Raw genomic sequence first — 15,905 nt, 5'->3', positions numbered from 1 at the left:
TAATAACATAGGTGTTAGGGAGGAGAACTAGAAAACTCACCGAAGGCAAAAACACACTGCCGAGCCCAGATTTCTGTAACAAAAAATACATTTACCAAAAGACGTACAGAATGCTTCAATTATAGCCTGGTACTAATACGCTGTTTGGAACAAAATACCTTACCTATTAAAGAACTAAATCAGTATTTCTTTTGGTATTTATTCATCTATGTGAGTGAAATTATATTATTATGCCATGATGAAAAGACCGATTAGTATGATAAGCATTTAATTTTGCAACTAAAAAATGTGGCGCTGCAACCCTTTTCAGGTCTGGGCCTCAAATTTTTCTATCTGTTTCGCAATCATTTGTTTTTTCTAATAGGCAGGTGGGTGATCAGCTTTATGTACCTGACGCAGGCTGTGGAAACCAGGTCATTCTGAGAACTAACCTAACCCAACCAAGGTCTGGTTGGCCTCACAATGACCTGCAGGGTACGTGCGAGTGTTAAATGCGCACATAGAAAGGCCATTGGTGCACAGACGCAGTTCCAACCAACACCTCAGGGATGAGCATCGCCCGCTGAAGCCTAGTGCCAACACTGCTATCATTTTGTTTTTTTTTATAGAACGGGGGGCAAACGGGCAGGAGGCTCACCTGTTGTTAAGTGATACCGCCGCCCATGGACACTCTCAATGCCAGAGGGCTCGCGAGTGCGTTGCCGGCCTTTTAAGAATTGGTACGCTCTTTTCTTGAAGGACCCTAAGTCGAATTGGTTCGGAAATACTTCAGTGGGCAGCTGGTTCCACATAGTGGTGGTGCGCGGCAAAAACATCCTATAACCTTAATCTTATTTGTTTAATATCTACCTACAGAAATATCACTGATATACGCCAGTAAAATTAAAGCAACTACAGAATTACGACAATGGTTTTTACGAGCAAGTAATAACTTTATACATTTATGATATCCTTCTAACAATGGCACTATTTCATTATATTAAAAGCACGCTTAAAGAGTAATGATACTTTATATGATTAGTTTGATTGATTAGTTTTATTAAAGATACATTCATCATCTCATACGAACATAAATTCGATTCGGCAGATGTATTTCAACAAAGTCGAAAGGTATGGTAGATAGTACAAATATAGATGGTTTTAAAATGGTTTGAAATGGATTATGTAAACATAATAAGGGTTAAAACCTGAGATCACTATAATAGTCAACAATTATATGCAAAATCCAAGGTGGCAGCGTACTAATTACTAATATTCAACATTAATAATTCATATTATCGTATTTGTAGAAACGTCAGTAGGGTTATAATTAAGCTAAACGATTTGAAAGTGAAACGAGATATCAATGACTTGTCAATTAACAATGACGCCACCCACATACATATTATATTTCAATAGTATTATCATAGATTCTAGATATATACTCGTATATATATATATATATATAGTTATGTTCGAGTACATAAAAAGAACAATATATTCGTCTAGTGTCTTTAAATAAGTTAAATTAATGTAAATTATAATACGAAATCACAGTCATAGGTACTTCAAAAAGCTTGTACACAGATGTATCTGTTGTATATTTTTCTAAAGTAATAACAGCCATTCTTTTAAATATGTAGGATTAGGAATATACTACTAAAAATTCGGAAATACCAGAGGTCGCTCAATACTAACATATGACCGTATGGTGTGTACTTTAATATTGTATAGAAATGAATAGGCATAAATTTGGCTATAAAGTTTTAGCTAGAATTAAATGTTGTCCCACTGGCTTCAGCGAGCGACTGTCATCCCTCAGATCCTACATTCGATCCCCGGCTACGCATTTAACACTCGCTCATACGGTGAAAGAAAACATCGTGAAGAAACCGGCATGTCTTACACCCAGAAAGTCGACTGTGTCAGGCACAGAAGCCCGATTGTCTACTTGTCTATTAGAAAACACAGAAGTCTGAGGCCAAAACCAAAGTTATAGAGCCACTGGTTTTATTAAATTCTAAAACGTCGATAAATACGATATCAACTTTGTGGGCGGGTGTCATTAGTGTATAAAAACGTCAAATCAAACAGTAACTCGGTCCACTAACAGACGCCGACGGTCCTAATTGACTTTAAAATACACCGCGAAATAAAATACGCCACCAATAAAATGAGTATCGTCTGCTTTTCAGCGGTAATTATGGTGATTCGCTCGAACTTGTTAAAATTAATGTTGAATTTAAGTTTCACATTTCACAAAGTTGCTCTGTGTCGCGGCCGTTACACGAAGGCTTGTAACAAATAGTTTGCATTGCTCATCGCATTTTGCCTGTGCATATAGAATGCTGAATGACTGAAGGTTTGATTTCTTAATAGTTAGTACATGTCTAACTATTAAGAAATCATCCTACGATCTTCTACGTTTTTATGTATGAATATAACATAGAATACCTACAAGAGTTTGTGTATCATTAATATTTTACGGAACGCAACCAAAATAATAAATTTTATAAAATTGACCTACCTAATTGAATTTTTCGTAGGAATATTTTTTGATTCTAATATTATGCATACTTTTGAGAGCATGCATTCGTAACCAGTGACAATTAACGTATGTAACAATTTTTTTTTTGGAAATAAAGTTCATATTTTTAATTTTCATTGTCCGTAATATTAACCAAAAATATTTTATTGGCTGAATTGTTATGATGAGATTGAATATTTCATGAAATAGTTAAACATACAGTGAACATATCATATTGGCGTTTAACAATAAAAATAGCCACTGAGAGGCTGTTATATATTTTTTGTGAAATACAATATACAATAATACAGGCAGGAATCTGATGATATTGTCTAAAAGACTTAGGTGAGAGGAAACCAGCCAAACAGGCAATTTCAAGAAATGAGCCTCGACGAATGCAGTACTAGTCACTAGACGCTGTATGAATATTTTTTAAAGAAAATAACGTTACTGCATATAACAGTTGTGCATATAAATAGCTACTTTATATAATTGTTAATTGCACTAAGGCACAACAGAAAACATATTGTCTCGAAAGTTAATTAAATAGATGTAAAAGCTTATTAAAATTCTGTACAATCTATTTATACAATATTTATCTGTTTTGGCTTAACAATGCTATCATCCTCTAAATTATATATACTTTTAAATAAAACACTACGTGTACAAACTACAAAGAAACAAAAGTGAGACAAAATCTTAAAAGATAAGGCAAATATCGTTTATTAAAGATTGAAGTTAAATGTATATTATTTATTACCTAATAATGATTTTAATACATTTTGGAGTTCTAAAAATTACATATTTAATTAATTTTGAAATCCCTTCTATTACAATAATTATTATAAATGTTAGTTATGCAGTTTTTTTAAGTTTTGCTTTACTATTATATATTAAATTAATTGATATAATATTATCTATTGCGTAAAGATATTTGTGAATAACGTTCATTGCCTCATTCCTTTTCACTAAATTAAAAATTTCCTGTACCCTCTAGATACCCAAAGCAAGTCCCCCATTTACCCCTCCTTTAGATGAACGCGTTTTGGCCAAAACTCACCGATATCCAGATTCAGCATTCTGATTAACAAGCTATATGGAGCTATCATTCCAACGATAGTCTGAACATCCATAATTGCTTTGAAATAAATTTTGAAATGAAACACTTTGAAATAAATTTTTCATTAGATTTATAATTTTTGATGTTTCTTTTACTCTTCGTGGTTATTATGTTTGCCTATTAGTGCTTGTCACATTAAATGTTGTATAGTTTTTCGTTTATGTACCAGTTTCAGTGTGCCGAGCATTGGCAAGCTTTTGTAAATAAAATAAATTCACTACACTAAATTGCATACACAAGAAACTTCACACTAATCTTAATTAACGAAGAATATTTTTCAATTGGAAAATTAGAATTGAATTAAACCTTGTAATGTTCATTCCAGATTTGCCAAAACAATGAGTACGCATACTTTGTACGGATACTTAACTCGGAGCTTATTAACTGTGCAATTAAAAACGAAAGCACAATAACCTCGACATACGGTCAACTAAAGTAAAAGTGACAGCGCAATTATATATTTACATCATAACACCGGTTTGCTACACAAGGTCGGAGACAGGTTTAAGTGGCCCGCATCCGACATCAGTACATCGTGCTCATAATTCACATATTATTGTGTGTCTAGCATTTTATTCTATTAGAATTAACAAACACTAAAGTGTTACTTATTGGTGAATTAGCGGTGCGTTCTACCTACAATTACGCACACGGATTTGGCAACTTTACTTAGATTATAACATAAATAGTTTTACATAGTATTGTCTTTTATTGACATAACCTTTACAAATTTAAAGAAAAAAAACCGTGACCACGCACGCTGTAAAGCACGCGAAACGTCGGTTAAATTTAAAATTATGTTAAATAATTGTAAATTTATAATAATGCATAACTTTAATCCAGTTAAAAAGTTTTTTTCTTTAAATAAATAGTTTTTCTTGAACCTTTTTTTGTCTACGCTAGTTGAACAGAAAATCAGCTAATTTAAAGTTAACTATCTTGATCAGACTTTAGAAAAACGAAGTTGAGCTTAATCTAATTGTAAAAACAGCAGTCATAAGTGTTTTGTGTTTATATTTTTTTATCGCAATCACGTGTAATTGATACGCGGTTTCTACTAATTGATAAAAAATAATTTTCAAAGGGTTATGTCACGAATACACGGTTCATTTATAAAAATAAATATATAATTAGTATCGTATTTGAAAATTCTCATTAAAATTAATGCTAGAGGTACCTACTTCTTCAGAATAATTTTAGAGTATTATATATTTTATTTTTGTAACTATTAAATAAATCTAAACCAAGGAGTTTATGAATCTTTATCTAGGATTTTACTTCTAAATAAATGAAATCCCCAAAATTCGTAAACTTACCTGTAGATCAGCACCAAACAAAACTGTAAATACCGCATCACTTTCACATGTAACATTCATAACATGAAACTCACTAACATGTCAGTACTGGTGTAAATCGAGCTGATTCTCGCGTTGTTTTGAGCGAATCATGAAAAGCTCTTGCGCCCACGCATCTCTCGCGCTATAAAGAGAACGAATGTCGCCGGCCCTGGCGCAAGGTTGCTGGATTATCGCTGTACTTTCCGAATTCTTTCCTATATTTATTTTATGAATGAAATTGCATATGCAGCAAATTTTTTAAATTTAGTATTGGCACATGGCGTCAAGGGACTCCTCATTTTCTCCTCTGACTACTTAACTTATTGAAATTAAAAAAATATCCTGTTTGTAACATATTTTAATGCAATCCATTTTCATATTTACCTGAAGCAGCCGTGTGGCATATTCTTAACTCTTTCAGAAGTAAAAACCCTGAGGTACAAGTCCTTGTTATACACCAATGATCATTGCTCGAAATTTCTACGTCGTTTAGAAACTGTCAATCCACCAACCTCCACTTGACCAGTGCATTATATAGGCTACCCTATAGCATAAAAATAAATATTCATATAGACTCTCGAATTAAGAATATAATAAATATATTCGCAGGTCGTTAAATCGTCATTACTCTTTGTAGCTATTTGTAACGTAGTTGCAGTTTTTGCTAAAATTTAGTGTTTTTGTCAGTAGCTAAATTCATATGATTCATTTGATAAGTAACCTTAATCACCTATCCAAAGATTTTATTTAAAATAACCCACTATGAACGTTCGGAAAAACCCGTCTTTTAAATAAGTTTAAAAATTGTATTTAAATAATTAAAATACATATTTAAAACTCGATTAAATGATTAATATAAATAACAATAATACATAAAGACACCTGGTAACATCTATTATAAAACAGTCTAATGTCATCAGTTATTAATATTATAATGTGGGTGTCGACGAATTTAACCTTCTGCAAATTCTATAACAAACAATAATGGAAATATTAGTTAGACATAAATGGATTTAAAAAAAAATACTAAAGAACTCGGCAAACTAATTATAGTTATAAACTAATTTTATAATTATATAAAATTAGACATATATGTGTAAATATGCGGTGCTTAGATGATATATAACATATTATACTATTGTATAACACTTGGCAAAATTTATACATTAGATAATTTGTTATAAAATCATATTTAATTTAATAAATTCAGGTTTATTTTCGTAAAAGATTATTATTAAATGTGTAGTACTCGCTCAAAGAACTAAAATTACTGTTGTTAAAGGATGCGAAAACGCGGTTTGCTTCTCAATGTTGCCTGCTTTGGAAAGACTCAAATCAGTGGTTCGAATAGCGACACAACAAGTGTATAGCTATTTATAATTATTAATTACTTGATCCTTGTTATAGTTTCTCTATATACCCCTAATTATTCCGTTTAATATAGTTAGTATAATTCAGTAGCTTTTCTAATAGTGGTATCGATGTCTGCCTTTCGACACGCTCATTGTATATATTCGACAATGTAACCATTAATATTTATATAAAAAAACGCATTCATAAACTATAAAACTAAGCAATATTATTATAACAATATAAACGCAACAAAACATTTTATTTCGAAAGACAGCACGTGTATTTTATATGTAAAATAAGATTTTTATCGCAGAAATTGCATTTCGAAAGACGCACATAAAGCCAAATCGTAAACGAACTATTTTTGATTAGGTTTGGACTCGGAATGCTTCATAAAACCGTTTCGCTACATATGTTACAGTTTCACGGTCAAAACTGTAAAACATAATTAAAAAATTAATTAGCGAACGTTCTATTGTCTATGTTTATAGTCAATGAAATAAGTGTTTCATACTAATCGGTTACCCGGTGTTGTTATATTTTGGCACTATTTGGTCTTCGAAAGTAGATTTGTTTAGTATCTATAACCAAATAAAAATACTGTTTGGTCCACTACGCAGACAAGCATCCTTTCGTAATATCTTGGAGTTTTTTTTTTCATAGAACAAGGGGCAAACGGGCAGGAGGCTCACCTGATGTTAAGTGATACCGCCGCCGATGAACACTCTCAATGCCAGAGGGCTCGCGAGTGCGTTGCTGGCCTTTTAAGAATTGGTACGCTTTTTTCTCGAAGGACCCTTAGTTGAATTGGTTCGGAAATACTTCAGTGGGCAGCTGGTTCCACAAAGTGGTGGTGCGCGGCAAAAACTGCCTTGAAAAACGCTCAGTTGTGGAAAATTTAATAACTTCTGACATCAACAACAATTGCACATTTATCTATTGATGAGATACAAAAACGCGACTTCCGGCTCCCGATTGACAAAAGCAAATAAATTTTAGACGTACAGGATTCAGAGTTAACGCTTAGTCTAGTTTTTATAATAATAATTATGCAGTGGCGCTACAACTCTAAATGGACCTTGGCCTCAGACTGCATCCGTTTCTTTAATAATTTTAATTTCATAGACAAGTACTCGTAGGTGATCAGCCTTCTGTCTGGCACATGCGGCACGGCAAGATTTGGCTAGATAGACACGTCGGTTTCCTGGATGTTCTACTTTGTCTTCTCATGCGACTTCTTTCCCTGAGGTCGTAGGTTCGATCAATGGCTGAACACCTATGGACTTGCTTTCTATGTGCGCATTTAACATTTTCTCGAACTGAAGGAAAACATCGTGAGGAAACCGGCTTGCCTTAAGCAAAAAGTCGACGGCTTGTGTCAGTGTGCCTGACTGAAGCTGATCACCTACTTGCCTATTAGATTAACGATCATGAAACAGATACAGAAATCTGAGGCAAAAAAGTTGATTATTTTAAAAAAAAAATTACTCTCATCATTTTTCCCTAACGCGCCAAAAGAAGTATAACTTCTAACGCGTGTACATAAGTATACACATATGTTTTTTTTATATATGAACGCCAAGGCTTAGCCGACCCTAGCTCACCATCTACGGTCGCCTTGTATATTCTACTCATAAGCCGCTTCTCTGAATCTTACCCTAAGGTAATTGGCAAATATGTTTTAAAAATATGTATTACACCACAAGCATCTATATTTCTGTTCCTTCTTTGGCCACTATTTCAAGCGTGTATTAACGTTTTGTTTATGCCTTCGTGTCTTGGTGTATTAAAACTATACCAAGGTATCACTTTAATTAAAGCAAAACTAATGCGACCGTATTACCTGGGCTTATAATTTAGTTTAAATTAAATTTAAATTGTTTAGTATTTGAAAAAGCAAAAATTATATTACATTATGTAAGTATCACTAATCATTACGTATTTTAATTATTCAGATTATGTATGCAATCTCAATGAATGTATTAGTATAACCAAACCAAATAAAATCTGGAAACCGCTTTATTTAATTAATTTTGATATCAGGAAGGAAAAGTGCTTGAGATATATTTTGTATTATAGATTTAGAATTGAAATTAAAGGTTTAATTTTTTTACATATGATAAGGATCCTGGTGGCTTATAAACATTTAATAAAATAACAAACAAAAAAAACTTGGCCATTTAAAAGGGTGACAGAGACTTTATTGCCAGTTCTACGCGTTCGTTCTACTATTTGAAAAACGGCAGTAAATGTAAATTTAGAAGAATGATTTTATTACTGACAATGATTGATGATTTTATAAATGAGAAAATGATATTTTTTAAAGAAAGAAATGATAACTTTTAGGGTTACCAAATAAATTAATGAATCAAGTTAATTCGCACTATTGATATTGTGACGAGCATCGAAAGTTGTAAAGCGAGTCTTGGGTCGCGGTGTGATGCACACTTTAGTAGGGACGTGACAATTTATGTATAAATACTAAAAAGAAAAATGTATGTGTATATTTAATTAATATTTATTAAATGCTAAAGTAAACTTTATTAATTATAAAAAAAATATTGGTTGTTTGTAAAGTAGGTTTACGATCGAGATGTTTACGTGATAACGTCTTATTGGTGATATAAGTTTTTGGGAAGTAAGGAATTAATGAAGATAACAATTTTTTCAAATTTTAAATTACATCTATCGTTTTATTCACACTTTTGATGATAAATTTCGGGTGTAAAATGACAAGTTTACTTATTCGACTATGATATACATTTTTCTTCATACATTCACGGAATGACTGGCAGCGCTCGAGATGAGACGGGAGATCGGTCCGTCTCTCTCTCGTTATACCTGCGATCGCGCTCGTGAGGTTTTGGTGTGACACAAGTTTCTGAACATGTCACCCGACTAAAACGATTTTAAAGACGTTATCACGTCAAAATCTGGATAACTAAAGTATAAAGCATCAAAATTAATACAATCAGCCAAGCTTAGTCTTTACTTAGAAAAGTTTCCTAAAACACATAACTTTAAAACACACTAGAAGCGTTTAGCCTTTATAGTCTGTCAGAGTGGCGTATTGGCAGCTGACAGTCACGCCATTGCTCAAAGATATAAATAAAGTTTATACATCTATATTTTAAAGTGTAACTCCAAGAATAAAATCAAAATACTCGAACCCCGCATTCTTTTCTCTTCCAAGACAAAATTTTATTAAAATATTTGTTTACAGCCCTAGTTATTAGCGGCGTAAAGTGGATTGACCACCATGTCATCGATGCGAGGCGTATAAACCGCACCGCCTGACATTTACGTAAAACTGGTATATTTGGAAAGAATTACAATTGTTAAAAATAAAAGTATTTAGACAAGTGGATGTTTGTCACGAGACCTACAAAGCTTTGTATGATTGTCATTTTCGCTTTGGAATATAGTCCACAGATTCCAATATCTTAAGGACTTAGCTATATTTATTTATATTTAGCTGTTAAAAGATTCATTTCTCAGTTCTAGCGGGTCTTAGTGGGATCCTTTTCGAACCGGTAAAACTAAAAGTGTTATACTTAAAATAAAATATTTAAATAAGGTTTTTGGTGACTTCATCTAAGAATAATATAAATTTTAAATCAATCACTTAATAATTACATCAACTATACAGTTGCATACTTGGTCGAGTTTTTTGTTTTGTATTATCTAAGATACTAAGCTCCAGTAAAGTGAAGCTAAAATTAAGTATTATTATTCAGTGATTGTTAAAATTAGGTTTGTACATTCATTGCTATTATTTATGGACATTGCGATCGCGTTGCCTAACATTGCAATGTTCAGTACGAAAACTATCCGCTTTACTGATTATAATAACACGAAAACATTCCTTAATTTTTCAACAAATGATTGTCTATTACATATAGTAATAACACCGACAGTTTTAAAGTTTAAAATATTATATCTACTAATTATGGTTTTAAATAACTTTGTTAGTTAATTCTGCTTTACGTTATTAAATTATATTCCAAGTTGGCCAACACATATAAAATGTTACAAAGCTCAATAAAAACAAGTCTACAAAAAGAGATAAGCCATTCTGATGACAGGTACAACGAAAGGTTAAGTTCTCTAATGGAATATTTACATACTAAATAAAACATTTCTGTGCATAAATATCTTAATATCTTAATATATATAAATTACGTGTCACGTTGTTTGTCCGCTATGGACTCCTAAACTACCGAACCGATATCAATCAAATTTGCACACCGTGTGTAGTTTGATCCAACTTAAAAGATAGGATAGCTTACATCTCAATTTATACCCGCAATATTACTTTATTGCAAAATATTTGTTTATTACTTGATAGTCACAATTCTAACAGATGGCGCTGCGTTGAAAGTACTAACGTTTCACATAAGCTACAATTTAATGGCATAACCACTAAAAAAAGCATGGTGGTCCCCATGACAGGTGTTCTCCTACAGTTTCCCATGAATAGTTTGCTACTATTTAATATACAAAAACCTTAGCCACAGCAACGCTTGGCCGGTCTGCTAGTACTATATAAAACTTAATTTTAACAGGTGTGCAACGCAAAAGACATCGTAAATTTTTCCCTTCGATATCGTATATTTTTTATTAGATTAATAAGTAACTTAAGTTCCTTAGATTGTAAGACTATAAAAGTGACTTTTGTTGTGAAACTACGAATATAGAAACCAAATTTTCACAAGTACTGGAGTTAAAATCTCATTATTACGTTGTAATATGGTTTCGTTGTCGTCACAACTCGCGGTTAGATTAGAGGCCATGGTTACTTAGTTATGTAATTTGTAATTTCGCTTTTCATTTTTCACTTGTTTTACGAGTCATTGCCCTCATTCACAACTAATCTGTTGAGAAGTGATTAAAAGTATTTACGATTAAGTCATAAAAATAAAATGTTGAATGAAACAAAGACAATTAAATAAATTTATAATATCCTAAAAGCCATGGCGCTACAACCTTTAAGTTGTGTGCTCAGGTTTCTGTATGTGATTCGTGACAATTTTTGAAGTGAAACTTCTTTTGGGGTCAAAATTTTGAGGGTCAAATTATTACGGATGAAACGGAATAATAATAATATTATTAGAAGAGAGCGATTGAGACCGATTGAGAGAGATTGAGAAAGGGCGAAAGTAGCATGAAGCGAGAGTAGGGAGCAAGCAAGTGAGAAAGATCGAGAGAGGGAGTGAGATAGAGCGAACGTCGCATCACGGACAGTACCATGGAGCGAGCGCTTTAACTGATAAACAAATATATGCTATACTAGCTGGTGCCCGCGATTTCGTCTGGGAAGTATTAGTATTTCGAGTAGCTTATATTAGCATGGCGTAGAAAAATACTACTGCGGTTTTGGCATTGCACGCCAGAATAGCTCGCAGATGGTAGATTTTTTCCTTACTTGACTTACTTATTTTGGACAATTCACACAATATCTTTATAAATTGTAGCCTATGTGTTATTCTGTATGTATATGCTATATTATTGTAAAGTTTCATTAAAATCCATTCAGTAGTTTTTACGTGAAAGAGTAACAAACATCAAATTGCAATAATTTAATTCAGAGCAAATTACCTACATAATGCGAACATAGAACTCTTCCAAAAAATTTGATATCTTCCAGCAAACCCCGGCTGAGTTACTAGTCGAATATATTAACAAGAACTTATCTTATTTTATAAAATAATATATGATAATTTAGTACTACATAAGTATTTATTGTCACACATAGAAGCTAAAGGACATAATATAGAAAATGTCATATCCGCGTCCATTGTACGCGACATTTGAGTCAGCGGCAGGATTATGCAAAATGTACGCAATACTCCCGGTACAAGATATTGATACTGTCTGTAAGTGAACGCTAACCTTTTTGTATCCTTAAGTAACGACATTACGTACACTTGTTCGGCCAAACATATACCGTTTATGGAAAATTATGTCAAATCTCAAGATCACGATACGATTAATTGTTATCAATCCATCTACTATATAGCAACCAATGGGCTATAGGTTTTTTTTTATGGCTCTGGCACGGTTTGTCAGCGTCAAGTATAAGATTTTTATAATTCGTGCTTTTTGCCTTAGAAATTCGAACATGTCCTCCATGTACGGTTTAGGCACTCGCCCGGTACCGCACAACCCTCCCAAAGGCCGAGAACAAATTTTAAATTAAATTAAAACTTGACCTCGAACCGGGAATCGAACCCGGTACCCCTCACCTTATAGGTACTGTTAATGACAACTTGTTTGCTACAGTCGCAATCTGTTAATACGACATCGAAGGGACTACTTATATTTGGTCGTAAAAACCGATAGTCGTAACAGCCGTCGTTGTTATTAATAGAATTCAGCCGGCACCTTCGATTTTGGTCAATATAACCGGTATTCTAAACGATGTCGTCGTAATCGGTTTAGACTGTATTTTGATTTAGTTATATACGCGACCATTGCTGTTATATGCGATAATTAGTATTAAAATATGATAAAAACATAGCTTAATTATAAAAGTATTTAGCATAATATGCACTGACAAGTAAATTTAACAGTATTTCGTTTCACCGAAAGCATCCTTTTGATAATACAGCGACATTCTATCAACCTCATACTCTTGCTTTAAGCGCTTAGTCGCCAATCAACTTCCATTATGCTACTGCATAGAATAATACTGATAATGCATGACAATTACGTTAAATTAATTACGTATTTGCGTAAATTAAAAACGACCACTCAAAAGTTGGTTGAACCACAGTTAGAGTTTTCAATCAATATCTCTGAAGTAAATATTGCGCTATTCTGCGCACCATAGAGTCACAAAAAATATCTATATAATAGAAGGTACTCTTCTATATAACTATGTAGCAAATGTATCCCTTAACATTGACATCTGTTTAAGTGTTTTAAGTTATATGTTATCGTAACTAGCACCGCCTGTGAGTGTGGCGAGAGCTATTCTGACCTGAATCATGTTTTCTTTTCTTGCCTCAAATCTTTTTTAGTATCTCTCTATGTTCCTCTTCCAACATTTATATACTTCTTCGAGATTTTAATCCCCTTGTATATCGTATTATACGTATCTATATTATAAATAATAACAATAAACTATAATTTTAATTTCTTTTTCCCCTTATGTAATTATTATCATTTTTTTATAAATTTAATTCATTTATGTTATGTTGCGATTGGTTTCCTTCATTATTTATTATTCATAAACTGTAAATAATTAAAACGGCGAATTATAAAAATCTTAGTACTTGACGCTGGCTAAAGCACGAACCGTGCCCGAGACAAAAAGAAGTTATGTGTTTCTAAAGTATAAAAGTATCAATTTTCAAACTGACAACACTGCAATATTGCAACTCTTATGATAATAGGAAACATATTAATATGTAGCTTATTTAGGAAATCTTCAGAAAAATCGGTATTTTCATACATATCAAAATCAATATAAAATCCTATAATTTGAAAATAGTTGCCACACAACATCAATATGTTTGGTCAAATTCAGTAATGTATGAGATGCAAAGCAAAAGAATCATAAATCGCTCTACGCAGATCCCGCGATATGTTAACTGAACAGTAGAGGCATTTACTGTGTCTCGATGTATCAATTGTCTCCAAATGACCCCGTGTTCCGACTGACAAACAGCCGCCAGGCATTGATTTGTAACTACGTAGGAACCTTTTTTTCAGAATCCAGTTTAAGTAAATCGTGTTTGTGTCCAGATCTATGCTTTTTGTTTCTTATTAAAGGATAAAACCGGCAATTTTAACATGATACATCGTCAAAACGAACAATTTTTAAATTTAGAACACCTACAATATTTAAACATTATTGCCAGCATCAATATTAATTTTACTAGTCATATTATTATACAACCTTTTTTAAAAACATGTATAACATAATTTTATTATTTCATGTGTTTTTACGATTTACTATCTGCTTCACATAGAGTGTATCTAAATCCGAAGTCCTACATACACCCCAAGTACGTTCTAGTGTAATATCTTGTTTGGAAATTTTAGTATTATTAGGTATAATACCATTATAGTTAAGACTTATAAGGAAGTAACTAAGGTAAAGCAACTGAATTATTAAATAAGTAACAATGCAGTCTTGGAACCTGTAATAATAGTTACAATAGTACCTACTAGTAGAAAATATAAGTTTTATAACGTTGTATCTAGTAAAATCATTCCTAAACCTTCAATAGTTCACCACATGTGTGAGATTTTTCAACGGAAAATTCTTATTTCGATTGCCTATTATTAATTAGAAATCATAGATTAGCTATGTGAATATTACATGATGCGACCGGAAAATATGTACAAAAGACACTTTGTTTTGATTGAAAACTCTCATAATAACTACTACAAGTTGAAACATTTAGTTGTTGAAATTTTTGTATAGATCATAAACGTACTTTAAGCTTAATTCAAGAATGTTTTGTCACGTTTAATTAATATATCTGAATATTAATTGTGACTCAATTAACGTTTGGATTAGCTTTTACAATTTTGTTTATACATATTATTATTTATATTTTTTCTTTTATTAAATTTTAGTTATTGTTACATGTTAATAAATTTTTTTTGTTAGTTAATTATGCACTTCTTTTACTTTACCCGCTGTAGCTGTTTTTTTATTATGCCATATTAGGGTTGCCTGGAAGAAATCGCTTGTTAGCGATAAGGCCGCCCCGTTGTCCTAATAACTTATGCAACCTGCTTTTTTTTGTTTTTTATATGTATGATTTTGTATATTATGGTAACGAAGTGTAAATAAATAAATATATGTATCTGGTAAGGCGTTCAATAACTAAAGTTCATATGAATAAGAAACTTATTAGGCGTGCTTTTTAAAATTAAACATTTTTTTCATTTAACTTTTACTACATCCTTACCGTCTTAGCTTACGAATGGTATAATAGCGCTAGAAAACTGCATAAGGTTAATGTGAATAATTTTACAGCGTGCATTTTCCTACTTTCATTACCATAACAATACTTTTATATTTACACGTATAAATGTCTATGTTACCATATTTTCTTACTCCTGTTATATTTTCTTTTATTATGACTATTTAGTCTTTTTGAAATGGGAAAGTTCTTTAAACATTACGTAGTTTTAATTGTAAAATATGATCTATCTATAATTTCTCTATTTCTACAAAATTACAAAAAGTGGGACGCATTTCAGTAAACATTTTCTTATAAATATTTTATAGAGTTTTTGGTATTTGTAAAATGACATTATGAAGTAGCGTTTAAATAGTTATTAAAAGTTAATGCCGATATTTATATGTCGCACGTCAGTAAACATTATTATAATTAAACATGTTGTAACATTATTATAATTAAGACTTATGGATGTGTTTTTTTTTAGAACTGGGGCAAACGGGAAGGAGGCTCAACTGATGTTAAATGAACACTCTCAATTCCAGTGGCGCTCGTGAGTGCATGGCCGGCTTTTGAGGAAATGGTCTGCTCTAGTGGTATTGGTGTATATTTATTATTTATAATACATATTAGATTATCTTTTGAATTATAATATTTTTATAAATTTA

At 32.0% G+C, this 15,905-nt stretch overlaps 1 protein-coding gene across 3 annotated transcripts in view; it reads right to left on the bottom strand.

Annotated features, from left to right (window-relative positions):
- The window catches only part of LOC125049467 (extracellular serine/threonine protein CG31145), a 67,373-nt gene that overhangs the window by 46,176 nt on the left and 5,292 nt on the right, over positions 1–15,905 (bottom strand). Inside the window, exons 1-2 of one of the 3 annotated variants that reach the window (XM_047648781.1) lie at positions 4,943–5,059; positions 41–73 (exon numbers count right to left, since the gene is read on the bottom strand). In XM_047648781.1, coding sequence (XP_047504737.1) covers positions 41–73; positions 4,943–4,998 — 89 coding nt within the window. In that variant the 5' untranslated portion in view covers positions 4,999–5,059. Of the gene's footprint in view, positions 1–40; positions 74–4,942; positions 5,060–15,905 lie in introns of those variants that run through there. The other 2 variants (XM_047648783.1, XM_047648782.1) reach the window with 2 other exon arrangements.

Source organism: Pieris napi, chromosome 5, assembly GCF_905475465.1.
Source record: "Pieris napi chromosome 5, ilPieNapi1.2, whole genome shotgun sequence".
Classification (NCBI taxonomy): domain Eukaryota; kingdom Metazoa; phylum Arthropoda; class Insecta; order Lepidoptera; family Pieridae; genus Pieris; species Pieris napi.
The sequence above is the reverse complement of the archived record's forward strand: the minus strand, read 5'-3'. Positions and strand labels throughout refer to the sequence as shown.